This window comes from Balaenoptera acutorostrata, chromosome 15 (genome assembly GCF_949987535.1).
Source record: "Balaenoptera acutorostrata chromosome 15, mBalAcu1.1, whole genome shotgun sequence".
NCBI classification, from domain to species: domain Eukaryota; kingdom Metazoa; phylum Chordata; class Mammalia; order Artiodactyla; family Balaenopteridae; genus Balaenoptera; species Balaenoptera acutorostrata.
In genome coordinates, this window is record NC_080078.1 from 39,682,395 (window position 1) to 39,708,183 (window position 25,789).

At 57.1% G+C, this 25,789-nt stretch overlaps 2 protein-coding genes across 11 annotated transcripts in view; one reads left to right on the forward strand and one right to left on the reverse strand.

The window, feature by feature from the left end:
* Positions 1 to 1,981: 1,981 nt before the first annotated feature.
* Positions 1,982 to 12,033, forward strand: RGS11 (regulator of G protein signaling 11). 9 transcript variants are annotated; one of them, XM_007181813.3, is made up of 19 exons: positions 1,982 to 2,060; positions 2,435 to 2,531; positions 2,608 to 2,658; positions 2,805 to 2,932; positions 3,543 to 3,594; positions 3,716 to 3,774; positions 3,987 to 4,063; positions 4,231 to 4,312; positions 5,499 to 5,567; positions 6,466 to 6,513; positions 6,595 to 6,656; positions 6,775 to 6,888; positions 6,967 to 7,082; positions 7,175 to 7,262; positions 7,346 to 7,484; positions 9,996 to 10,078; positions 10,157 to 10,259; positions 11,480 to 11,528; positions 11,937 to 12,025. In XM_007181813.3, the coding sequence occupies exons 1-17, from the start codon at positions 1,998 to 2,000 to the stop codon at positions 10,257 to 10,259; spliced, it is 1,431 nt and encodes a 476-aa protein (XP_007181875.2). In that variant the 5' UTR covers positions 1,982 to 1,997; the 3' UTR covers positions 11,480 to 11,528; positions 11,937 to 12,025. The 9 variants fall into 9 exon arrangements, 1 of the variants encoding a protein (XP_007181875.2); XR_450948.3 differs by having other exon boundaries at positions 6,484 to 6,513; positions 10,157 to 11,528; positions 11,937 to 12,033; XR_450950.3 differs by having other exon boundaries at positions 6,490 to 6,513; positions 10,157 to 11,528; positions 11,937 to 12,033.
* Positions 11,891 to 25,789, reverse strand: part of FAM234A (family with sequence similarity 234 member A) — a 32,325-nt gene continuing 18,426 nt past the window's right edge. For both annotated transcript variants that reach the window (XM_007181812.3, XM_028166386.2), the window contains exons 2-13: positions 23,592 to 23,639; positions 22,977 to 23,274; positions 16,492 to 16,611; positions 16,061 to 16,252; positions 15,134 to 15,264; positions 14,771 to 14,903; positions 14,487 to 14,616; positions 14,001 to 14,141; positions 13,686 to 13,761; positions 13,393 to 13,548; positions 13,001 to 13,103; positions 11,891 to 12,913 (exon numbers count right to left, since the gene is read on the reverse strand). In XM_007181812.3, coding sequence (XP_007181874.1) covers positions 12,702 to 12,913; positions 13,001 to 13,103; positions 13,393 to 13,548; positions 13,686 to 13,761; positions 14,001 to 14,141; positions 14,487 to 14,616; positions 14,771 to 14,903; positions 15,134 to 15,264; positions 16,061 to 16,252; positions 16,492 to 16,611; positions 22,977 to 23,241 — 1,659 coding nt within the window. In that variant the 5' untranslated portion in view covers positions 23,242 to 23,274; positions 23,592 to 23,639 and the 3' untranslated portion in view covers positions 11,891 to 12,701. The remainder of the gene's footprint in view (positions 12,914 to 13,000; positions 13,104 to 13,392; positions 13,549 to 13,685; positions 13,762 to 14,000; positions 14,142 to 14,486; positions 14,617 to 14,770; positions 14,904 to 15,133; positions 15,265 to 16,060; positions 16,253 to 16,491; positions 16,612 to 22,976; positions 23,275 to 23,591; positions 23,640 to 25,789) is intronic.

Below are 25,789 nucleotides of genomic sequence, written 5' to 3' on the forward strand. Positions count from 1 at the left end.
CCGCACCTGGGGCCCGACAGCCCCCCACCCTCCCCCTACTCCCACCCCCGCTGGAGCTTATTTATGTCTGGGCAGAGGGGACTCCTGGAGTCTGCCCAGCCTTGGGGGGTGGGGGATGTTGTGTGTGTCTGCACAGCCTCCTGGCCCCGCACCCCAGAGGTTCACAGGCATCAGCACGGAGGGGCCAGTGTCCACACACACAGGGGCCGGGGTCCCCACACACAGTGAGGTGCAGTCTGGAGACACAGCCATTATTCCAGTGTTTATTGACTGGGCTGTGTGAGTGTGGCAGCGGGTGGAGGGGTCTTTGTATGCTCTGTGCTCAGAGGCCCCCGTCCTTGGGGAGAAAAGGACACTGATCTGAAACAGAAAAGGGTGGTGGAGTGCTGAGAGGGGCGCACAGAAGGGGCCTCCGGTCTTGATGCCTAAACAGACCTTGTGACAGGTAGATGGGGGTCAGCAGGGCAGGGGCAGGGGTGAGCTGGACCTGAGGCTGGGGACAGCTGGGTCAAAGCGGAGGGGGAGGCAGAACACCAGCTAGAGTCCCCCTGCTTCCTTACACCCCTCCGCCCCCCATTTCTGAGGACACCCAGGGATCAGATCTGCCCTGGCCCAAAGGAGCCCCCCTCCCCATCTGAGAAGGAGGCCAGCAGGCCGTGGGTGCGGGAGGCACGTGGGCTAGGGTGGGGACTGCCCCCTTGGAGCTGCACCTGCCCACAGTCTTTCCAAGGTAGGATCTCCCCAGCCGGAGCCCAGCCCTTCTAGGGTCACATCCTGCTGCCCCTTCCCTGGGGTGGTCAGGGAAGCCACTTGTCCCCAGGCTGGGGACAACTCTGGCCTCTGGGGGCCTTCAGCCTCTCTGGAAGCCCATCCATGCAGAGAGGACAGCCAGGCCTGGGGCCAGCCTGACCCCACCTGTGTGGGTGGGGCTGGGTGAGAGAATTTCACTGGCATGTAAGGGAGAATGGCACCCGGGAAGGGTAGAACCCCCCTCCAGTACCCCTGCCCCAGCTCAGCCTGGACACGGCTTTGCCTGCAGTGGAAATGGGTTCAGATGGCCATGTCGGAGGCTCTGCCCGACATCCTGCCCTGCCCAGGGCACCTAAAAATCAGAAATAGACCTGTTTGCACCACTTTAAAATGGCCCCAACAAAAGGGGTGTGGGTGGCCAAGCTGTTGGAGGAGGGAGAGAAACGGCCAGGCTGGGCCCTGAGCCCAGAGGCTGCCCACGAATCTTGGGGGGCAGGTGTTGAGATCTTCTCTCCCGGTAAAGCCCCTTCCCACAGTCTCCCACAGTTTCGGGGTAACCCGGGTGGGGTCTCTGTCTGTTCCCCAACTGGTGCCCCAGGCATCATCAGTGCAGCAGAGGGGAAGTGAGCTGCCTGCCGTATTCCCCCAGGCCTCAAGGGCCCCCGCCCAGCACACCTACGCAGCCACACGGTGTCATACCAGCCCGGTAGCACCTGCATGCGTCAGGGACAGTGTCACAGGTGCAGGGACACACTCCTAGGGCAGCTCGACCCCTCACCCAGACCTTACAGCCCCTGCAGCGCTGGTCGCCCATATCCTGGGGCGCCACACAGGAGGTGGGTATGGGGGAGGGGTTACAGTGACCCTAAACAGTTGTCCTCCACCCCAGCCCTCCTTCCCCACAAGTCCCCTCTCCCCTTTTCTGAGTCCCCATCCTTTCCATGAGTTCCCACCCCACCTCTGAGCCTCCCCCACCGCCGTCCCAGCGGAGGCTGATTCCCCCCCACGCTGTCCGGGTGGGTCCAAGCCCCCTCTCGAAGCTCCAGGCAAGCTCCCGCGGGCACGGGCCTCGGCTTCTCGTGACGTGAGGGAGCCTGCTCGAGGTGGATGGTCGAACGCGCGTCCCCAGACCCCAGACCCCGCGGCTGCGGAGGGTTAACTCGCGGGCGGGGCGGCGGCCCGGGAGGGGAGGGGCGGGGCGGGGCGGGGCGGCCGGACACCCTCGCCCCGCTGGGCCTGCCTCAGCCATGGCCGCCGGCCCCGCGCCCCACGGCGGGCACCGCCGCGCGCAGAGGCCGCATCTGAGCAAGGTGGGTGCCGGGGTCCCGCCCGCCCCCCACCCCCCACCCCCGATTTCCCGACACGCGAGGCCGGGAGGGGCAGGAGAGGAGTGAGTGCGGGTGCACGCGAGTATGGACACAACGCGAGCGCGCGAGTGTGGACGCGGGTCTGGGGTGATGGCACTGTGTGAGCGGGGTGGGGCGGCGGAGACCCCGGGGTTGGGGTCGCCGCTAGCTCGCGCCCCCCCTCACCTCCTCGGTCAGCCACGGCCTGAAATCCCACCATCAGTGAGCGTTAATCTCCTTCAAGCACACTGATCCGGCGCATCCCGGGCTGTTCGGGGGCATCTGGATCTGGGGGTGGGGGAGGAGGCCACCACAGGCCCTCAACCTCCTTTGCCCAGATGGAGCGGATGGTCGTGAGTATGCAGGACCCCGACCAGGGCGTGAAGATGCGGAGCCAGCGCCTGCTCGTCACCGTCATTCCACACGCAGTGACTGGTGAGGTGCTGCAGGGGCGGGGATGGGGGTGCCGGCCCTGCCTCGGCCTCCCCCTACCCCAGTCTCTGCTATGCAGGCAACGACGTCATGGAGTGGTTGATCCAGAAGTACTGCATCACAGAGGCGGGTAAGGGGTCAGCCCGCTGCTCTTCCTGCGCCCCATACCCGGCCCTGGGGTCGCTGTGCTGATGGCCGAGGGCTGGGGCCAAGCCCACTGTGCTGGGGGACCCGGCTCGGCTCTCCCCACTAAGAATTCACCACCTTGCTCCCCAGAGGCCCTGCACCTGGGCACCCTCCTAGTGCGGCATGGCTACCTATACCCACTGCGAGACCCCTGCCACCTCGAGCTCCGGCTGGATGAAACGCCCTATAGGTTCCAGGTCAGGCTCAACTGGGAGCAGGTAGGACCCATCCCACCAGGCAGCCCCTTGGCGGGGACTCCTGGAAGGGGTGGGGCTGGGGCAGGAGCAGGACCTGTGATGTCACCACAGATCTCGTGGTCCACTGCCCCCTCCCCAAAAGGCCTGGACTGGAAGCGTCCCTGTGACGGAAAGGCCAAGTTAAGGGGAGGGACCTTTAGCAGGGCCCCATAAGGGGTAGTACCTGCAGAGGACTCCACCAGCTTAGCCAGGGTCCTTAGGCCGCAGCCCTGAAGAAGGGGCCTAAGGACAGGATCCCTGCACCTCAGTGTGCGTCCTCAATCATGATGGAGCACCCCCCCCTGCCCTCCCTGGCCACACCAGGGACCCCGGCAGGGCCTGCCCTCAGTCCCCGACCCCCCAGCACTGCAACTACCTCCTGGGCCTGGGCAGGGTGCCCAGAGTCAGTGAACCAAGTGCAGCTCGGTCCAGGTGGAGGGAATGGTGGATGGTCAGCTGAGCCTTGGGGCAGTGGGAAGATACCCCCCAGCCAGCCCAGTCTCCTCCCAAGGGAGCTGAGAGGGTGGGGACGACTCTTGGGGAGGGGAAGGCCCGGAAGGTCACAGATACCTTTGTCCTTGCACTGCACCAGACGCCCTATTTCTGGATGAGCACCCTGTGGCCAGCCGCTGAGCTGGACTACGGTGAGTGAGGAGGGTTGGGCTAGCCGGGGACAAACTCCCAGGACTGGTGGCTGCAGGTGTGATGCCACAGGGGAGGGGGAGCTGACGTTGCTCCTCTGCAGCCTGTGCCCTGTCCTTCCAGCCATCTACCTGGCCAAGAAGAACATCCGAAAGCGGGGGGGCCTGGTTGACCACGAAAAGGTGGGACACCCTTGCCACCCCTCCCAGGCTGAATCCAGCCAGAGGAACCCAGTCCCTACTTGTGGCCCTAGAGCACGCAGCCCAGGCCCCAGAGTGATGTGGATACACAAGCACAAACACCCTAGGTGGTCTCAGAGGGGAGGTGGGGGGGTCCACACCCCAGAGCTGGGCACCGGAGAGAGTTTCCCACTGGAGACCTCAACACTCCGCAGGAGCACTATGACCAGCTGCACAGGAAGATCAGCCACACGTGGGACCTGGTAGTGATGCAGGCGAGAGAGCAGCTGCGGTGAGGCCACGCCCTGCATGCCCCGCACGCCCCCTGCCCGGGCACTGGCAGCCCTGGGACCAGAAACAGCGCACCCAGGCTTGGCTGCCTGCCCAGGCCTCGGCCTGAAGTGGGGGGTGAGGTGGTGGGCACAGTGTCCCCCCAGCTCTGCCTACCCCCCCCCCCAGGGCAGCTAAGCAGCGCAGGAAGGGGGACAGGCTGGTCATCGCATGCCAGGAGCAGACGTACTGGCTGGTGAACAGGCCCCCGGTGAGCCCCTTGTGGGGGGTGGTCCTTGGACAGCAGCAGAGTCTTGCCATTGGTCAGTGTGCCTCCTCAGGTGCTTGCTGAGGAGGACCTGCTTTCTGACCCCTGGGAAGGACATGTTTTTAGGGATCCTGTCAGGTGACAGGAAGTTCTTTTTCTGTGGTTCATGAGAACCCAGAGGTCACAAGGCCAGGCCTGAGCTGCCGCCACCCACAGACTAGGACACAGCAGCTTCTCTCTGGGTCTAAGGAAGCAGAATGTGGGCACCTGAAGGCCCTGGGCGGGGGTGGCGAGTGAGGACACCTGAAGGCCCTTGGGGTGGGGGGAGGTGAGTGAGGGCACCTGAAGGCCTTTGGGGTAGGGGGAGGTGAGTGGGGGTGGGCTTAGCTGCAGCATGAGGGACTGAAGTCACAGGCCAAGAGCTTCTGAGGTGCTAGCCTGGGGTCAGGCCTTACCCAGATCCGTGGGCCTGGCAGGTGGGTTGAGGTCCCCCTACTGTGTGGGGCAGTGGAGAGACCAGCAGACACAGATGTGTGCTGTGAGGGGCAGTCACAGCAGATGAATAGAAGCTCCGGGGGAAAAAACCCCATGAAAAAAAAAAAAAGAGAGGCACCCACGGGCCTGATTACCTCATCAGGTGTAGGTGGTGTCTCTGGGAAAATGACCCTTAATCTTCCACCTGAGGGTCACGGGGTCTCCGGCGTTGAGGGTGGAGTGGGCGTGGCCAAGGCTGAGCAGTGGGCTGAGGGCCGGCGGTGGTCCTGTGGAGGCACCAGTAATGGCGCCCGTGGCCTCCGGTGAGGCATGTGTGTCTGGGGGCGGGGTGGTCAGGACGAGGTGCGGCCAGAGGGGTTGTCTCAGGTAGGGCTGGGGTTCTGGCCTGAGCAGCCAGGAGCTCGGAGGTGAGCTTGGCTGAGGCGAGGAAGAACGGGGGGCTTGGGGGCAGGTCACAGACTTCGCTTTAGGAGCCAGGAGCTGGGTGAGGGGCTGGAGAGGGGACCAGGGTGGGCTAGACAGGGAGGGTGCCCTGGGGTGGGGATGGGCAGAGAGCATACAGGTCCCGAGTTCCCCTGAGCATGTTTCCACATTAGGGCCTGACATGGGCGCAGAGCTTCAGTGTATGGGGTTAGGAGGGTCTCAGCAGCCTGCCTGAGCTGTGCCCCCGCTTCATCTCATCCCCCCTCTGCAGCCTGGGGTCCCCAGCGTGCTGGAGCAAGGTCCACAGTGGGGTTCCTGCACTGCTGGGCGAGTGCAGATGGTGAGGACCCTGCGTGCACACCCCCCAGCCCACTCCCCACCCCTGCACAGTGCCCTCTGCTCCATGTGCCCCCCCCTCCCTTAACCCCTCCCCCCCCGCCACTTTACCCCCCCACTCCACCACTAGGGGACTGCTTGGGGGCTGCCCACCCACCTGTCCACTTGTCCATCCAAATGTCCCATGATTCAGTCACTCCAAGTCTCCTGCTTTGCTCCCCGGCTCACTGCCCCGACTCCCAGCCCCCTGCTAACTCTCGCTCTCTCTCACCTCCCACCTGCTGCCCTGGGTGCAAGTAAGTACAGTAGACCCTATGGGGGGAGGGGATCTCTTCCCCCAGGCCAGGGCAGCATCAGGGTCTGTGGGGACTTGGAGGGGTGGCGAGCAGGGCTACGGGCCCAAGCGACCAGGGCGGAATGAACCATGTGCCTCCAAAGCCTCCAAACTGGATGGAAATGGACGAGGACACATGTCCGAACTTTGTAGCAGCAGAGCCCTCAGTCAGATCCCACGACACCCAAAACATAGAGCAGAGTCATCTAGTACTTTTCTGAGAAAACATCTTCCTGACTTCAAAATCATAGTTCACTGTCATAGGTTTGTGATTTCCATCAAAGTCACGCAAAGATAGCTGAGAGGAAAGGTTGGCATCACAAGCATCCTGAGGGTGCTGTCTGCCCGCCCCTCCTTTCAGTACATTTGAAAACATGAAATAGTGACAGTTGGGGAAACTCAAGGCAACTTTGAGCACCTGAGGGCTTGGTGAACACCCCGAAACGTCCAGACTTGAGGTCCCAGGAGGCGTCCTGGAAAGTCAGACCCCTGCATTAGAGGCCGGGCTCCGGAGGGCAGGGCAGGGGTGGGATGTCAGTCCGTATAGGGACCTGCCTTCTAACTGCAGCCCACCGGCCCCTTCCAGACCAAGACCGTGGATTTCTACAGGCGGGAGGTAGGTCCTGGGGGCAGCAGGGAGGGGAGGCGTGGGCTGGTGGCTCCCAGCCCCGGCCCCCTCACAGGTCTCCCATCCTAGGTCGAGTGCTTACGAAAGGCACTGGGCAGGGCCCGGGTGAAGTCCTCCGTCTGCCTTGAGGCGTGAGTGGGATGAGGGTGGTGGCTGGAGACCCCCAGCCCAGAGCCCAGACCCTTCCTCCAGCGCCCTCGTCCCCACAGCACTCCCTGCACTGGCCCTGGCACCACCCTCCACCCCCAGGTACCTGAAATTTAGCAGCCAGCGTGGGCCGCACGACCCCATCATGTCGGGGTGCCTGCCCAGCAACCCCTGGGTCACAGACAACGATACCTACTGGGCCATGAATGCACCCAGGTGAGCCCGGGGTGGGCCAGGAGCTGCAGGTGTGCCCCTGCCTTCCTCGTGCTCCTGATCCGCCCGCCCCTCCCCCAGCGCGGCCGTGCCCACAAGGCTCCGTGTGGAGCAGTGGGCCTTCAGCTTCCGGGAACTCTTGGAAGACCCCGTGGGACGGGCCCATTTCATGGACTTTCTCAGGAAAGAGTTCAGTGGTGAGAAGCCCCCTCCCCTGCTCCCTGCTCGAGCCCCCCACCCCAGGTTTCCACCAGCCTGGGTGGGCCTGACCCAGTGCCCGGACCCCCAGGCGAAAACCTCAGCTTCTGGGAGGCCTGTGAGGAGCTGCGCCACGGAGGGCAGGCGCAGGTCCCCGCCCTGGTGGACGCCGTGTACCAGTGAGTGCCGCGGGGGGGCGGGGGGCGGGCAGCGGCCAGCCTGAATGGCCCAGACCCACAGGGGCTCCCCTCTCCCACGCCAGGCAGTTCCTGGCCCCCGGTGCTGCCCGCTGGGTCAACATCGACAGCCGGACGATGGAGCGGACGCTGGTGGGCCTGGGCCGGCCGCACCGCCATGTGCTGGACGACGCCCAGCTGCACATCTACATGCTGATGAAGAAGGTGGGCGCCTCCTCCCCCGCCTCCCTCCCCCCACAAGCCGGTGTCAGGTGGCTTCAGTGGCCACAGCTCAGAGGCTGGTCCGCACCCGCTTCCCACGGCTCCTGCCAGCTTAGTCCCGCAGCTCATACCGCGCTTTACAGAGCAGCAAACCGAGGCTCAGGGTGGCTGCAGGGCTTGTCCAGCTGTGGTTGTAAAGTGTTCTAACATGGAAAAGGTCAAATATGAACAAAAAGTAAATGACGAATCCCCACGTACCTCCAGCCCACCTTCACAAACTGTCAACTCGGGGCCTATCCGGACTCACCGTCCATCCTGTCCAGTGGCCTACCACACACTCCACCCCCGACTTTAAAGCCATTTCCAGACTTCCTGTCTGTAGGTATTGCAGGAAGTTCCCTTAAAGGACACGGCCACCGCTTCCCTTTCAACGTGGCTGCAGAGGCCAGCATCACACCGGAAACACCAACAGTATTTACTCAACGCCCTCGAGTGGCCAGTCGCGTCCCCTTCCCCACGTGACCTCAGGCTAGTTTCCCGCTGCTGCTTATTCTCTGTGCTGTGGAGGTGAAGCCTGATGGGGTCTCGGGGCTGAGATCAGGGTGAGAGCAGGCTGGTTTCTTCTGGAGCCTCCAGGGGAGAATCCGTCCTCCTTTCTCCAGCCTCTGTGGACACTGTGTTCCTTGATCAGATTGTTTTCAGTTTTGTTGTTGTTGGTTCGGTTTGGTCGGGAATAGTTACTTCAGAGGTGGTGTCCGATGTGTTCTCCACTCAGGAGGGATGTCAGTCCAGCTCTCTCTTTCGTGGCGAAAGCAGCTTTGACAGTCTGGCCCAGATCCATGATTCCATGAGGGTATGGGATGTTCTAACCCATCACTGCCTCCCTGTTCTGACGCCTCCTCTCTCTGCTCGTTGCTGGCCCAGTGGTACCGATCATAGAGGAAAGGCAGGACTGAGGCTTGATTCCTCCTTTAAACATAATTATTTATTTATTTATTTATTTATTTATTTATGGCTGCGTTGGGGTCTGTTGCTGCTGTGCGCGGGCTTTCTCTAGTTGCGGCGAGCGGGGGCTACTCTTCGTTGCGGTGCGCGGGCTTCTCGTTGTGGTGGCTTCTGTTGTTGCAGAGCACGGGCTCTAGGTGCGCGGGCTTCAGTAGTTGTGGCACACGGGCTTAGTTGCTCTGCGGCATGTGACCAGGGATCAAACTTGTGTCCCCTGCATTGGAAGGCAGATTCTTTACCACTGGACCACCAGGGAAGTCCCTTGATTCCTTTTTAATTACCATTTTTCAAAATAAGCAGTTGGACCCCTGGTGTCTGCCAAGGGTAGTCAGTGAGGTTGGGATGCTTTTAATACCATTGTAAATTCACATTTTGACCATATTTGATGGGTTTCAATCCCTTTCAGTCCTTGTCTAAAGGGATGTGCAGAGGTCCCCCTCTCCGGCTGATTGCTCTTGAGTCCTGTGACGTGTCCGAAATCTGTGGTGCTTCCTAGCTTTCTAAGGGGCCGTCCTACTCCAGACCTAGAGCCAGCCATTCCTCGGGCCCTCAGCCCTCCCTCGGGGGTGGTGTTCAGAAACCATGACCTGCACATCAGACCCATCATAGCGCCAGGGGTGGTCATGGTTCCCAGGCCTTTCAGTGGACAGAATCAGGAAATACGTGTTTTAAATAAAACACACCAGGAGTTCATACTGATACTTCTAATTCGGAATCAGGATTATAGAGTTTCCTTAACCTCTTTGGCCTCTCTCTCTCTCTCCTCATTCCCCTACTGAAAATCTGGGTTTTCAGTGGTGCCAGCTTAATCACTCACTTGCTTTTTCTCAGGATTCACTCAGTAGCTCAACTGAGCAGCACGACACTACCATTCACAGTGACTGAGAGTCGTTTACTGTTTGTTTTTTCGGTCCTTTGTCCACAGCCCCTCAGACGCCCCTTGGACACTTGGTTACGTGTGGCTAGGGTGGTGTCGCCCGCTGGACGCCCAGCTTCACTTGTCCCCCTTCAGTGTTTGGGGATTGCTTATTTATTTTATAATCCCATAAAATATCTACACAGTTTCAAAATCCAATCTACAAAGTACATTCAACTAAATCTTGTTTATACCCCTGCCCCTCCACCAAAAGTTAACAATTTAAAATGTGTATTTTTCTTTTTAAAACATAAGCACCTGGGTTCGTAGATTACTGTCCCTCTTTATTGAATCCCGTGGTTTTTGTCGACCTTGCTTTTGTCCCGCTCCACGTGCCCAGCTTCACTCTGTGGGTCCGCGAGAACCAGTGACACCGGTTCCCTCTCGCAGGAGGCGCCACGTTCACTCCCCGTGTGGGCACCGGGCTCCTGCGTGGTTGGGGGCCGGTCTCCCTGAGTCCGACCCGGTTTGGGCTGGTCTGGGGAGGCTGCTCCGGCCCAGTCCACTGTGGGCCCCGCCCTTGGAGGAGCCTGGGCAGTGCTGGCTGAGACCAGGAGTGGGAAGGGATCAGGCCTGGATGCTGTCTGTTGCAGGACTCCTACCCGAGGTTCCTGAAGTCGGACTTGTACAAAGACCTGCTGGCGGAGGCCGTGGTGCCCCCGGAGACCAAGCGACGGTCAGCCAGGTGGTGCCCAGGGAGGCAGGTGGGATGCTGGGGGTGGCGCCCTGCGCTCAGGCCCCTTCTTCTCCACAGGGTGTTCCCGTTCATGCGGAAGCCGCGCCATTCCAGCCCCAGCCCTGCTCTCCTTCCTGCCTCTGCCTCCGGGGAGCCCTCGGGTGGTGACGGGGAGGCCTAGGTGGGCCTGGGCAGGGGCAGAAGGGGGCCATCTTGCCCTCATCAACTCCTCTTGCCCAGGGTCCTTGCAGCCACTGAGACTCCCCGGCGCGGGAGTCCCCTCGGGCCCCGAGCGCCTGGCCTTACGGGGGCACCGACCTCTCTGGCTTCCACCTTTTCCCTTGTCACACCCTCCCCCAGAAGGGGCTGTTCTGGGGGCTGATTCCCAGGGCAGGGGTGCCCTGGACTGAGACGAGATGGCAGCGCACCCGCTGGTGACTCCCAGGGCAACATTCATAGTCAGGTGGCTGCCAGCAGGGGGCGCGGGAATGCAGGGGGAGGTGCTGCTCCCACTGGGCCGTGGCCTCTCCGCCTCTGTGGCCACCCGAGGCCGTGGCTTCTCCCCGGTGTTGGACAGAGATGGCTCCAGCATCATTGCTCCTCCAACAGCCAGCCCTGGTTCACAGCCAGGGCGGCAGAGCCTCTGGGGAAAGACACCAGGGAGTCTCCACTCCGAGGGCCCCCCGAGACTCAGCTGCTCCTTTGGGAGTGCAGCCAGACTGGCTCAGCTGGGGCAGCGCCACCCCTCCCTCAGGGCTGCCCACACCCTCCCGCTCCCAGCGCAGAAATAAAAGACCTTTGGGTCCTCACTCTGAGCCTGTCCTGCTGTGGTCCAAATCGTGGTGGGTGCACACGTGGTGGGTGTGCTTGTGGTGGGTGTGCATGCACGTGTGGCATGTGGGTGAGGCATGCACTGGTGAGGGAGGTGAAGGACAACGGGCAGTACAGGTGTCAGAGGCAGTGGGTGGAGGATCCCTTGTGTGGGGTCTGTAGGCCTGGGGCTGGGCTCAGGCTGCAGACTTGGGGAGACAGTGCGGAGCTTGTGCTCTGGCGGCACACGGATGCCCGAGTCCTCCAGGGGTGAGTGAGCACAGAGTCCAGGGGGCTGTCTGGTGTTGAACCCAGCCTCTCCAGGGTCAGCTGTGCCCTAAGACATCACAGTGACAGGGAGCACAGTGCGGGCTTTATTTGCAAGTCCAGGGTGCACCGGTGAGGGTGTCTCCGGGGCAGCCCAGACCCCGAACTCCTGCACATCGTCCTGGAACCTGAAGGCTGGTCCCTGCCCAGAGCCGGCTCCTCCATCCACCGCTGTGGACCCAGACCTGGGCCCTTGGGCCCGGGTGGCTTCTCCAGGGACAGGGAATCCAACCCCTCAACCTCAGCCTTGTTGTTGCCTCCCAGGCCTTCGCAAGGAGAAACAGACCTGGTTCTGGAAGCAGGCTTGTCACACGTAAGTGCCTTCAGGAAATTCCTGCAGCGTTCTCCACGACAGCCCCCATCACTTTGGTAACCCAAACCTTCGTCTCACTGAAGCCCCCTGCCTGGGCTCCTCCTGCCTGGGCAGCTACCAGAGCTCAGCCCTGGAGGACACAGGCGCTGGGGAACCCCCTGCCTGTCCCGGGTGGGAGAATGCCTACAGGCTGGGTTCCTAGCCTGCTGTGGGTGAGCAGGGCGGGAACCACAGACCTGAGATGCACTTGGAGGCCGTGCTGGACCCTCCCAGTCTCTGACTGGGTGGTGTGGGTGCTGGCCTCACCTCCCCAGCAGCCTTTCCCACTGATCCAGCAGACAAAACACAGGCACACATGGGGCTTTCCAGACAGTGCAAAACCAGTGTTTATTCTGATTTCTTCCCGAGGTACCCGGGGTCATCAGGCTGCTTGCTTTTGTCCGGTCACGGCTGAGTCCCACAGCACCAGGCGGGTCTGGGGTGACCAAGGCACAGAGGTGAGTCTTGCATCAGGTGACACCGACTGGTGGGGGGTGTCCAAGCACCAGGAAGGAGGGGCCGCTGGCCACACCCAGGGGTGCAGGGATCCCTGAGGGACGAGGAGCCCCAGTGTGTACCCAGGGGTGCACGCTGACCCCAGGGCGCATCCTGGGGCCAGGTCCTCCGGACACTCACAGCTCCAGGCAGCCCATCCGTCACATCCTCCCAGGCCCCATTCCTCATGGGCCCCATCATGGGCTCTCCAGGGCAAGTCACCACCAACCACACTGGGGTGTGGGCCTGCCTCAAGCCACCCCAGGGCCCACCACCCTCTGAGCTCCACGACCCCAGGGAGACAGTGCAGAGAAGGCAAGGCTCAGACGGAAAGAGGGAGGGGATTCTGCAGCCAAGGCTCTGGCCAGGCATGGAGAAGTGAGGGTGAGCTGCTGCCAGCACGGGCTCTGCCCAGGGAGACCCGGGTGGGGCTCGGAGTGGGGACCTGAGTGAGGACCTGGCATGCTGGCGGGAGAGGGGAGAGGCCCCGGCACGTCCCTGGGGTGACGGGCCCAGTGGAGAGCGTCGCCAGGTCACCAGGTCAGGAGTCGGCGTGCAGACCGAGCCAGTGAAGGGCTGACTTCCCAGGATGTGAAACTTCAGCAGCCGCCTCTGCTTCGGGCTCTGGCCAAACCACGTCTAGGCCTCGTTCCAGTACCGTAGGCGAGAGAACCGGTCCCTGACGGCCTGGTCGCTGTCGGGGCCACCCTCAGCCAGGCGGACTACCTTGCTGCTCGGGATGAGGTCCCGCACCTTGTGTTTGGCCACGGAGACCAGGCCGGGTGGATCCGGGCTGGCCGGGCCCGTCAGGAGAATGTAGGCAGCGTGGCGGCTCGGCTCAAGCAGAACCACTGTGGGGACATGGCCATCAGGTCCCGGGACCGGCCAGCACGGGCCTCCCATGGCTGGCGGCCCGGGCCCATGCGGGGCGCACTCACCCTGGAAGGTGACAATGGGGGTGGAGATGTTGGCCAGTTCCAGCAGGACTCTGGGCAGTGTGGGGTGGAACATGTACAGGCGGTGCCCGGCAGATCTGGGCTCCTGCAGGGAGTGCAGCGGGGGCATGAGGCTGACCCTCCCGGATGCTCCTGACCGTGACCACACCCAGAGCTGTGTCCGCCGGGGTCCCACAAAACACCCACCTCCCGCCCCCCTTCCCCGCCTGACCCTGACCCTTCTTGGTTGTCTTCCAGCTGCCGCCCCTCGCACCCACTTCCTCCCAGAAAGCCCGGACCCCCTTGTCCTGCCCACCCTGCATGGCTTCTATCTATCTGCACTCAGCCAGCCACCGGCTCCACCCCATGCCACAAACCAGGACCCGAGACGGTACCGTCTGGTTGGCACCAGCCAGCTCGTGGAGGCCCCAGAAGAAGAAGGCGGAGCGGTGGTCTGCGGTGGGCAGGCTGGCGGACTGCGGGTCCCTGGGGAGGCCTGGGAGGGCCTGGCTCCACAGGACAGCCCCGGAGCTGAGGTCCAGGAGCAGGATCTGCAGAGGGAGGGGCAGCACAGGGTTGCGTCCCTGAGGGCGGCTCACCGAAGCCTCTGGTCCCCACTCAGCCTATGGCTCAGAACAGCTTCCCTCAGCTACGGGCAAAGGTGAGACCCAGGAGCAAGTGCAGCAACCTGTCTCTCGGAGCCGGTCCCGTTCTCAATGACCATGGCCGGGGTGTCGGGTTTGTAGTAGCCGAGGATGGGTTTTCTGGAAGGAGAGTGGAGAGGAGGGCTCACACGGGCCTCTGAAGGAGATACCTGGGATAGGCCGCGGCTGCTCCTGCACGGGCCGGAGCTTTGACGCCAGGGGGTCTCACTCCCCTCCCCAGGGCAGGGTGGCACCAGGTGACAGGCAGTGGCCTCTGGCAGAAGCATATGGGCCTTGTCCAGGGGTGGGGGTGGGGGGACACGCTGGGGTACCCAGCTCCCTGGAGAAGGACCCCATACCTCAGGACCTGGGCTGCACCGAGGGTCCACCTGGGCACCAGCTCCTGCCCGTCCAACAGCACGCAGGCCTCGGCACTCACGAGAAGCAGGTCTTCACCCACCTTCCCCGGAACGTTCATCAGGTAGCGGACAGCTCCCGAGCTACACGGGCAGGAGGGATGGGATGGGGCCCCGGGTAGGGTTGGGGACGGGACCCTCCCCAGCGCTGCCTGCCGGGCTGTTTCCCTCAGGCTCCCAGGGCTCAGCCTCATCTTTCTTGCTTCTCCAGTTTCAAACTAAAAGGAAGGCCCTCACTGGATGCAGCGACCAGTGAGCCCGGGGCGGGGCCCATCTTCGCCCCCGTTTTTATTCGTCTTCTGTTTGCCGGTTTACTGAGTCTGAGCCCAGGACAACCTCAGACACCTGACACAAGGTAAGGGCCCTGTGCCCGCCCTACGGCTCCTCCTCGCGCCCGGGGCCCCGCGCACAGGCCCCCACACCCCCGACCTGTGCTCCTGCAGCCTGTGCGAGGTGGCGTTGAGCCTGCCCTCCCAGAGGGGGTCGCTCTTGAGCGAGCTGTCCCTCCCGGTGGCCTTCTCGTACAGGCCCTTCACTGAGTGGCTGCAGAAGGAGGTGCCTGTGAACAAAGAAGAGCCTTGCGTCACCTGTCAGCGGGCGATGACTTCGAGTCCCTGGAACAACAGCGGGAGCCACTAGCCCCACACCTGCTTCCGCCCAGGTGCCAGCAGGCCCACGAGGGAGGCCGCCCTGGGGCAGCGGATGCCACGTACCGCAGGGGATGAGGACGTAGTGGGCACCTGCACTGGTGACATAGAGGATGGAGCCGCTGGTCCCGTCCACACCCAGGCTGCCCGGGGGGCCGACTTGCTGCCCGGTGCTGCCTGAATAGACATAGCCGTTGACCTGCAGCGCACGGAGGAGAAGGGGATCAGGCCCACCCGCTGGGTCGAACCTATAGTGTCTGATGCCGGGAGACGTGGGGCCGCTCGCACCGTCCTCAGAGCTGCGCCCATGGCACCGGTGGGAAGCGCACTCTCTGCCACTCTTGGGGGGCCCAGAAGTGCCCGCCGGGTCTGCAGGCACCCGAGCTCGGGGCAGCGAGGGAGGCCACGTGGCTGGAACGAGGGCTGTACCTGGTTCTCCTCCTGGGTGAGGACCAGCAGGTCTGGGACCCCATCAGCATCGATGTCGGGCACTTGGAGCAGAGGGCTCAGGACAGACACGTTCCCCCCGAAGCTGCTGGGATGGCTCCACAGGGTCTCCCCTAAAACCAAGCACAGGGCCCGTGTGCTGCCATGGAAACAGACATGCGTGTGTAGCCGCCTGGCGCCGACAGGCACGTGTCAGCAGCATCACTTTGGGGCAGCACGGCCCCCTCCTTTCTTCTCATCCTGTTTCCAGTGTTTGGCTGACGCAGATCCTCCCCCTCAGATGGGCAGGGCCTGGCCTCCCTGCCACCCACTGGGGTCACGCATGCTGCCTCTGCCCCGTGCACAGGACGAGAATGAAAGTGCAGCCTTGTGGATGGACCCGGGGACTGCAGGTCCTGGCCTGACAACATCTGACCCAAGTACAATCTGCCCACACCCGTTTTTAGTCGGATTCTTCTCTTCTTAAAATATTTCCAGCTTTCTCTTTATTTTCCTCCCTACTCTTCAAACCACAACTTACAAAGGAAGTGCTGCTACCCCCAAACCTAGCATCAAGGCACAGAATTCCTTAGGGCTTTGGAAAAGGACCAGGGCCTGCTGCCTTAAGGCGGAGACTGCAGGTCTCAGGGCTCGAGCTAGCCAGACCCAGACACCCCATCCCCGGGGCCTGCCCCATGAGCGGGCGTCAGCAATGCCCCCACCCCCTCCAGGTGCCGTGCCGCAGCCACAGACGGGACTTAGGAGGGGACGACAGTGAAGTGTGACTCCTCATAGGGCGTCCCCCTCCCACCCGTGCCTGCCTTCCTATCCAGCCACGCCGCCCACAAGAGCCCGGGCTGACCCTCCTCAGAGCATCCTGGCATCGGACCCGTGTGTGGAGGCCTGGGGGACCCACGGGAAGCAGCCTACCTGTGACCGAGTCTACTGCAATGAAAGGGCCAGGTCTGCCGAGGATGATGCAGGCAGAAGACGCCCCGCTGCCCCTCGGCTGGGGGACACCGCACTCCACGAGGGCCCTGTTCTGGGCCACGGGCCTCTCCCAGAGGACGGTGCCGTTGGCCCCCGACACAGCGGCCACAAAGGTGCAGGGGGAGGAAAAGCCTGGAGGGAGAGACCCAGGTCTGCAGAGCTGAGCGTGCCGGCCTCGTGCTGTGGCCCTGCCCTGGGCTCCGTCCCTGGATCCCTGGTGTTGACCCCATGGGGTCAGCAGCCCAGCGGGGAAGGGGAGTGACATGAAGGTTCCCAGAAATTCCACCAACTGCTTCCCCCAAAACCGAGAGGGCGAGGGGATTCCTCCTCCTGCAGGGAGCGCCTCATTTTTTGGGTGAAAACAAAATTACCTTCATCAGCACAGGAGAGGCTGAAATTGCTTCTGCTGCTGTTGGTGTTTTTATAAAGAAAGAGAACATCCTGGATCCTGTCCTTGTTCACGTCTTCTGTGGCCAGAAAGTCATAGGCGACTGAAAAGGAAACCACCGACTACTTTCCCAGGCCAGGCCTGACGCGCCCCACTCTGGGCGCCGTGGGGCTGAGTGCCAGGTGCAGCTGCCCGCAGAGCGACCACAGGGAAGCGCTGCTTCCTCGTGGGCTGGCAACCCCACACCCCTTCAGAGCAGCAGCAATTCTTCATCACTTGGGTGTCAGTTGTTAAGGACACCTGGGCATCACAAATGGACGTTCTGCACACCTTCTGCTCAGGGCCAAGTCCCTCCCTAATCAGTCTGGGGTTTGGAGTCCACATGTCCACACTCACAGGGGCTACCCCTTCCTTCATGCAAGGACTCAAATGATAAACTACATGCTTTAAAATCAAACACCAAAGGAACAAAATGAGGCCCTTACCTCACTCCAGATACAAAAATGAATTCAAAATGGATCAAAGACCTAAACTTAACAGCTGAAACTGTAAAACTCTTAGAAAACATAGGGGCTCAATTTTCATGACATTGGTTTTGGCAATGATTTCTTGGATATGACACCAAAAGCACAGGCAGGAAAAGAAAAAAATAAGTAAATTGTACTTCATCAAAGGACACCATCGAGGGAGTGAAAAGACACCACAGAAGGGGAGAAAATATTTGCAAACCATACCTCTGATAAGGGATTAATATCCAGAATATACAAAGAACTCCTACAACCCAACAACAAAAACAAACAACCCAATTCAAAAATGGGCAAAAGACTTGAATAGATGTTTCTCCTAAGAAGATATACAAAGAGTCCATAAACACATGAAAAGATGCTCAACATCACTAGTAATAAGGGAAATGCAGATCAAAACCATGAGGGGACCTCCCTGGTGGCGCAGTGGTTAAGAATCTGCCTGCCAATGCAGGGGACACAGGTTCGATCCCTGGTCTGGGAAGATCCCACATGCCTCGGAGCAACTAAGCCTGTGTGCCACAACTACTGAGCCCATGCGCCTAGAGCCCGCAAGCCACAAGTACTGAGCCCGCGTGCCCTACAGCCTGTGTGCCACAAGTACTGAGCCCACGTGCTGCAACTACTGAAGCCCAAATGCTCTGGGGCCCACGTGCTTCAACTACTGAAGCCCGCGCCCCTAGAACCGGTGCTCCACAACAAGAGAAGCCACCGCAATGAGAAGCCCGCGCACTGCAACGAAAAGCAGCCACCACTCACAGCAACTAGAGAAAGCCCGCGCGTAGCAACGAAGACCCAACGCAGCCAAAAATAAAAATAAAATTATGAAAGCAGGGACTCAGACAGTTACTTGTACATGAATGTTCAAAGCAGCATTATTTACAACAGCCAAAAGGTGAAAATAACCCAAGTGCCCATGGATAGAAGAATGGATAAACAAAATGTGATCCATCCATACAATGGAGTATTATTCACCCATAAAAAGAAATGAAGTTCTGCAACACGCTACAACATGGATGAACCTCAAGGACATTACGCTCAGTGAAATTAGCCAGTCACAAAAAGACAAACAGACAATTCCAGTTATATGAGGTACTTAGAACAGGCATATTCTAGAGACTAAAGTGGAACAAAGGTTACCAGAGGCTGGACAGGAGGGCAGGATGGGAGCTGCTGTGTGTTGGGCACAGAATATCTGTTTGAGATGATGAAGGTTTTGAAAATAGTGATGATGGTCAATGCAGCATTGTGAATGTTTGAATGCCACTGAATTGTTCACTTTAAAATGGCGATTTCTGTGTCTGAATTTAAAAAAAAAAATTAAAAAAAATAAAATAAAATGGCGATTTCTGGGTGATGTGTATTTTACCATAATTAAAAATAAAACTGAATACTAGACACAAGACTTCCAGAATCATGGAGTGAAGAGCTTGGCAAATAAATCCTCTCTTCCAAAAATAACAGTAAAATGAGGCAAAGTTGTCAAAAGCACCCATTTCAGGACGCTGGAACCAGACTGAAGGCACACCTTGAATCAAGAAGCACTGATTTAAGAAACACTATTGAGCCGTGGGTTGGAACAGCGGGCGTCTGGGGCCTTTCACCTTGGGCTGCTCCCATGCTCACCCTCCATCAGCCGGGTACCACAGTGGGTGAGATTAGAAAGCAGCAGCTTCCTGCCAGGGGGGCTGAAAACAGGAGTGATCTCCAGGGCAGACCAAGGGGAGGCCAACTTTGGAGCAAGCTCCAGGGTGAGATACACATAGGGAGACGGGCCAGAAAGTGAGACACCCTGGTTGGTTCTGATAAGACCCCACATATTCCGGGCAGTCTGAAGGCTTCACCCACCATCAGGAGAGACGAGAGATGGCCCTTGCTCTCTCCACATCTATGAGGACAAAGTCATCACCAGAAAAGAAAGCTGTGTTTGGGAATTCACTGAAGGCCCAGAGGTTAGAACCCCATGCTTCCACTGCAGGGGGCATGGGTTCAATCCCTGGTCAGGGAACTAAGATCCCACAAGCCGTGTGGTATGGCCAAAAAAATAAAATAAAATGGGGCTAATAATCTAAAAAAAGAAAGAAGGAAAGAAGGAAAGAAAGAAAGGGAAGAAAGGGAGGGAGGGAAAGCTATGTTCAATATCCCTCACTAATTACAGACACAAACTAGCAAACTGGACCCAGCAACCTGAAGAAGTGATTGTACAACATGATCTAGTGGGTTCTACCTCAGGAACGCAAGGTTGATTTAACATCTGAAAATCAAGGTGATATGCCAGGTTCACAGAATAAAGGACAAAAACCACACAGTTGTCTCACAGACAGAGAAAAAGCATTTGACAAAACCCAACACCTTTTCATGATAAAAACCCAAACAGATAAAAGGCATCTACAAAAAGCCTACAGCTATTAGCACACTTACTGCTGAAACATGTAATGTTTTATTCCCAAGATTGGGAGGAGGATACCTGCTCTCACCTCATCTGTTCAACATTGTACTGGAGATTCGAGCAATGAAATCAGGCAAGAAAAAGAAATAAAAGGGAAGGAAGAAGTAAAACCATCTCTCTCTCTTTTTTTTTTGCATATTGCATGATTCTGTAGGTAGGAAATTCTAAATACACACATACACCCCTACTAGTCTAGTTAATGAGTTCAAGGCCACAATTTAAAAGGTCCATATAATAACCAGCAGTGTTTCTATAAACTACCAAAGGGAACTTGAAAATTAAATTCACACAACAATTCCTATCACAAGAGCATCAAAGAGAACATTCAGTGCTGGGGGAGGGGTGGATTGGGAGTTTGGGGTTAGCAGACACAAACTATTATGTATAGGATGGATAAACAACAAGGTCCTACTGCATAGCACAGGGAACTATATTCAATATCCTGGGATAAACCATAATGGAAAGAATATGAAAAAGAATATATATATGTACAACTGACTCATTTTGCTGTAAAGCAGAAATTAACACAACATTGTAAATCAACTATACTTCAATAAAATTAAAAAATATGCTTAGATAAAAGTACTCATAAAAAAAAAGAGAACACTTTGGAATAAATTTAACAAAAGAAGTGCAGGACTTGCCCACTGAACACTGTAAAACATTGTTCAGAGAAATTAAAGATCTAAACAAATGGAGACATACCCCCTATACGGGGACTGCAAGGTTGGATACTGTTATGATGCAACTCTACCCAAACTAATTTATAGATTCTACACAATTTCTGTTAAAACCCAAGAAGCCTTTTTTACAGAAATTGACAAGCTGCTCCTAAAATTTTATAAAAATGCCAAGGACCCAAAGAGCCAAAACGATGTTGAGGAGAAATAAAGGAACAGAGTTGGAAGACTTCCGTCTGTGGAGCTGTGGAAATCAAGACAATGCGGCACTGGTGTAAGGATGCAGAAGGACAGAACACAACTGACGGTTGAATGCGTTTCAGCAAAGGCGCCAGGCCACTCAGTGGGGGAAGGACCACGTTCCCGACACTGTCGACATGCACACCTCCCACCCCCAGACTCACGGGAGCTCTGCAGCGTCAGTGCCGAGAGCAAGGAGGTGCCCCTGTGCCTCTGAGCCGGTCCTGCTGGGAGGGAGGCATGTGTGACCATTTCTAGAAATCCTGCCACTTGCTTCCACCAAACACTCTACACAAAAACGACCTCAAAATGGATCACAGACCTAAACGGCAGAGCGAGAACTCTAAAGCTTCTCGAAGAAAAAACAGGAGAAAATCTTCATGACCTTAAATTAGGCAAAGAGTTCTTAGACATCAAAAGCACAATCCATGCTACAAAAATGATACGTTTGACTTCATTAAAATTTGAACTTTTGTGCTTCAGCAGACAGACACCCTACAGAAAATAAAAAGACAAGCCCCAGATGGGTCACAAATATTCCCAAATCACATATGTGATGAAAGACTTGTAACTGGAACATATAAAGAACTTAAAAAATTTTTATTGACATACAGTTGATTTACAATGTTGTGTTAAAAGAACTTTTATAACTCAATAATAAAACAATCATATTTTTAAGTGAGCGGAAGATTTGAATAGACATTCACCAAAGATGATGTAAGAATGGCTAATATCCCACGTGAACATCATTAGTCACCAAGGAAACGCAAACTATAAACGCAATTAGGTACCACTTCACACCCATTAGGAAGGCTACACTAAAAAAGACAGAGATATCCCTGGTGGGGCAGTGGTTAAGAATCCACTTGCCAATGCAGGGGACATGGGTTCAAGCCCTGGTCCGGGAGGATCCCACATGCCGCGGAGCAACTGGGCCTGTGCACCACAACTACTGAAACCTGCACGCCTGGAGCCCATGCTCTACAACAAGAGAAGCCACCGCAATGAGAAGCCTGCGCGCCGTGGCGAGGAGTGGCCCTCGCTCACCGCAACTAGAGAAAGCCCTTGCGCAGCAACAAAGACCCAATGCACCCAAAAACAAACAAACAAATTAATTAATTAAAAAAAAAAAGATAATGACAAGTGTTGGCTAGGATGTGGAGAAGCCAGAATCCTCTCCCACACAGCCAGTGGGGACATGAAACGGTGCAGCTGCTGGGGAAGGCCTGGTAGGAGTCAAACACAAACTACCACGAGGTTCAAGAGTTCTGCTCCTGGCAACCTACCCAAGAGAAATAAGACGTATGTCCACACAAAGATTTGTACACAAGTATTCACAGCAGTGTTACTCATAACAGTCAAAAACTGAAAACGATGCAAATGTTCACCAACTGGTCAATGGACGAATACTCTGGTCTGTCCACACAAAGGAACATGCTACCACATGGATGAACTCACGTAAGTGAGAGAGGCCAAAGATGCATCTTACATGATTTCATTTACATGAAATGTCCAGGAACAGCAAGTGTATAGAGACGGGAAGCCCACTGGCAGCTCCAGGGCTGGAGGCAGGGCTGGGGCCTGCGGGTAAGGGATAGTGTAGGGATGATGGATGTGCTAAACACTGGATTGTGGCGACAGCTGCACAGGTGCTCAAGTCTTTTTTTTTTTTCAAACAAGTTTATTATTATTTTTAATAATAGTTCTTTAATTAATTTATTTATTTATTTATTTTTGGCTGTGTCCGGTCTTAGTTGCAGCTCTCTAGTTGAGGTGCGCAAGCTCAGTAGCTGTGGCTCGTGGGCTTAGTTGTCCCGCGGCATGTGGGATCTTAGTTCCCTGACCAGGGATTGAACCCACGTCCCCTGCATTGTAAGGCAGATTCTTTACCACTGGACCACCAGGGAAGTCCCAGTGCTCAAGTCTTAAACTGACTAAGAATCATCGAATCGTATACTCAAAGCAAGTGAATATTATGATACATAAATTATATCTCAATTAAGCTGCCAAAAATAAACACAAACAGGTATTACTTCACCCTCTCAAAATCAGGCACCAAATTCTGAACAAAATTGACCATCAGTGGGGCTTAAACAAATTCCCCTTATTCCACCAGAGAGGGCTTCAAGTCTGTGCAAAGAAACATTGCCAGGCTGTCGGCACCCACGCCCGCTGATACGGGGACAACTCCCAAGAGGCAGGGAAGTGCCCAGAGGAAAGCTGACTCAGCAGCTCCCACAAAGGCCAAGATTTTATGAGAGAGAAATCAAGTGTGCTCGACTGCGGTGGGGCGGACTGGAAACTCGGCTGGCGCACGTCAGGGAGACCCAGCCACAAATCTGCTGCCTGGTTTTCACATTTAGAACAGCCTTCACTACAATCTATTCTGCCAGTTGCTCTGTTTTACTAATGTATTTTTAATTCAGAAAAGTAACCAAATGGGCCACTTTCCTTTCCTGACCCCCCTCCCGTCCTTCCTGAGGACGCTCCTGTTTCCCTGAGAGGTGGCCCCCGGCCCCCAGACTCCAGGGGACCCAGGGACACTCGGCGCCCCTGCCCCACAAGCCGCCCGCACCTGCTGCCTCGTAATCGATCCTCCACACCCCCTGTGACGCCGGCCGGTCTGGACATGGGATGATGAAGGAAACCACGAACACCACGAAAAGGCAGATGAACAGCGAAAGAAAAAAGGCCACCATCCGGCACCGGGAGAGGCGGGACTGCGGGGGCGGCTTCACGCTGGTTTCCTTTCCCGGTGGGTTTCCCAGATGCTCCTGCACCTTCCTGTTCTCGTTCTTCAGCGGGTGGATCTCGGCTTCTAAGTCCTTGCTGTCCATCATCGTGTGCACACCCCCAAGCTCACCTCTTGGCCACTGTGGTGGCGACACAGGAGAGGCAGTCAGGAGCCCCAGGGGTGGCTGTGACCGCGGCCCATCAGCCCAAGAAAGGGTGTCACAGACTCCACTGGAGAAGGCCTCTAACTCAGAAGGGCAGTGGGCGCACAGAGGCAGCACGCAGGACGGGTTTCCCTCTACGCTCCGCAGCTCCTGCCGGCTGACCCGGGCAGGCCGGCCGGGCTAGACTACGGCAAAGCACGCATTAAACATTAACTATTAACTGAGGCACCTCTGACCGGCCTCCCGCCCCGAGTCGGGGTCAGCCCCCCAGGAAGGGGGCTGCACTTACTCACCGGGTGACCCAAGCAAGCTGCGAGGTCTGATGGCACCTGTGTCCTTCCCTGTGAAAGGAAAACAACAGCGTTTACAAGACTCTGAGGGTTAAAGCAGTAAATGCACAGAAGCACTTATAACAGTATCTGACACACAGTGAGCACTCAAGCTAATTATTATTGGTAACAAGATAAAGTCAGGCCGGGGGACTGGGGGGATGGGGGACGACCTCCCTCCTTCCTGCCCCTCCTGCTGGCAGCACCGGGCGTTGTCGGGGAGGAAACCTGGGGCAGCCACCTCGCAAAACAAGACGGAAAACACTTCTGAAGTTGAACCTCAAACAGAGTGGGCCTGACAGCTGGAAACCTCCATCACCAAGCTTTGTGCTCTTCATCGTGCGAGAAAGAAACAAATTTCTGCCTGGCGTAAGTCAAGATATTTGTTATTTTAGTCCTTTTTAAACAGCCAAACCAGTGTCCTAACTAACACAAATTATATTGAGAGGCTGCAAGGGATCAAAGGGTCTGAGTGGGTTATAAGCCTCATCTACCCGAGAGGGAGGCTGTGCCAATGGTTAAAACCAGGACAGCGGGAAGGGCTCCCTCTGGGAAGGGGTGGGTTAGGGAGGCGAGAAGAGACAACAGAATGCTGGTTTTCTGTATAAACGTCTTACCTTCTGACTTTAACTGTTTTTCTCTATTATTTAATAAAAATAATTCATTTAAAAGCCTGTGTACACAGCCACTAGAGCAGCTTTAGTAATAAAATGTAAAATGGCAGGGGTGGGTGAGGAGGTGGAGACCCTGGGAAACACAGTTGTGCACAGCGGCGAGGAGGAAACACGGCAGCCGCTGTGAAACGGCCTGGCGGTTCCTCAGACGATCAAACACGGAGCAACTGTCCGACCCAGCAGCTCCACTCCTAGGTGTCTTTCCAGGAGACCTGAGAACAGGGACTTACACAAACACCTGTACACAAAAGCTCTGAGCTTCACTGTTCAGAATAACCCCAGTATCCATCAACAGGTGATGGATAAACAGAATGGGGTCCGCCCACACTGTGGACTATTACACAGCCATGAAAAGGAGTGAAGCTCTGACACAGGCGATAGCATGGACGAACCTCAAAAACATGATGCTTGGTGAGATTATACAGACACAGAAGGTCATGTATTGTATGACTCCATTTATACGAAATGTCCAGAACAGGCAGATCCCTGGAGGCAGAAAATAGATGAGTGGGTGCCAGGGGCTGGGGGAGGGGGCTGGGGGGAGTGCTAATAGGTGAGCCTTCCTTCTGGGATGGTAACCATGGCTGCAAAACCCCACGCATGTACTAAATGTCAGTAATGGTAAAGTTCATGTTGTGTGTATGTTACCACAATTTAAAAAGAAAACCAAACAAACCTCTGTGCCTCCCCCTAGTGCTGAGACATGAGTTTTTTTTGTTTTTTTTTTTGAGACATGAGTTTTAACATCCTGCAGTCAGAAAAGGTGAGCCTGTCAAGGTAATGAGCTGGACCCAGGAAATCAAACAAGGACTCGTGACCAGGGGCCTCCTCAAGCCCAAGCATCTTACCCGTGGGGCGGGAGGTGGGGGCCCGTCTGGGAGGGACGGGAAAGAGCCGGCAGCAGAGCCTGGATCTACCTGGCGCATCCAGCCTCTGTGGTCCCAGCGAGGGGTGTGTGAAATATTTAACACGCGTAGATTCTTTTAGCAAAGGAAAGAAAACTGAACGAGAGACCAGAATGCTAAAATTATTGATTTTAAAAGCTCTATCTATAAAGTTCTCTTTCGTAAGAGCTTTAGAACGTTGGGCCAGAAACTCAAGCTCTCTCCACCACGGCTGTACAAGCAGGAGGGCACCTGCTCAAAATGACAACCACTCACATTCCACCTACAACCCTGTTTCCCAGACCTCGTTCACGGCTGGCACACCTGGAGACCAGGTCTGGACAGGGAATCCGCTTTCACAAACGCAGGCGCATGTAGGGATTGCAAAGTGCCGGTGAAATGCAACCAGGCAGTCTGTGAACGCGGGGGAGTGAGCACAGAGGTCCCTCCCGAGCCATGATCCTCACCTTGGGCACATTCACCACCCGATCAAATCAGCCTGTCTGGGTGGGGCCGGGCAGGAGGCGACTCCCAGGTCCAGCCACGGGAAAAAGCGCTGGCCCAAGAGTCTGCCCTTTTGCTGTGGTCAACCCACTCTCACCAT

Bases quoted from the DNA above. Each gene is read 5' to 3' on its own strand.
- RGS11 (XM_007181813.3), top strand. From the start codon at position 1,998: ATGGCCGCCGGCCCCGCGCCCCACGGCGGGCACCGCCGCGCGCAGAGG. The intron at 4,313-5,498 runs GTGAGCCCCTTG...CCCCCTCTGCAG, and splicing joins GGCTGGTGAACAGGCCCCCG to CCTGGGGTCCCCAGCGTGCT. The intron at 6,657-6,774 runs GTGAGTGGGATG...CTCCACCCCCAG, and splicing joins TCCTCCGTCTGCCTTGAGGC to GTACCTGAAATTTAGCAGCC.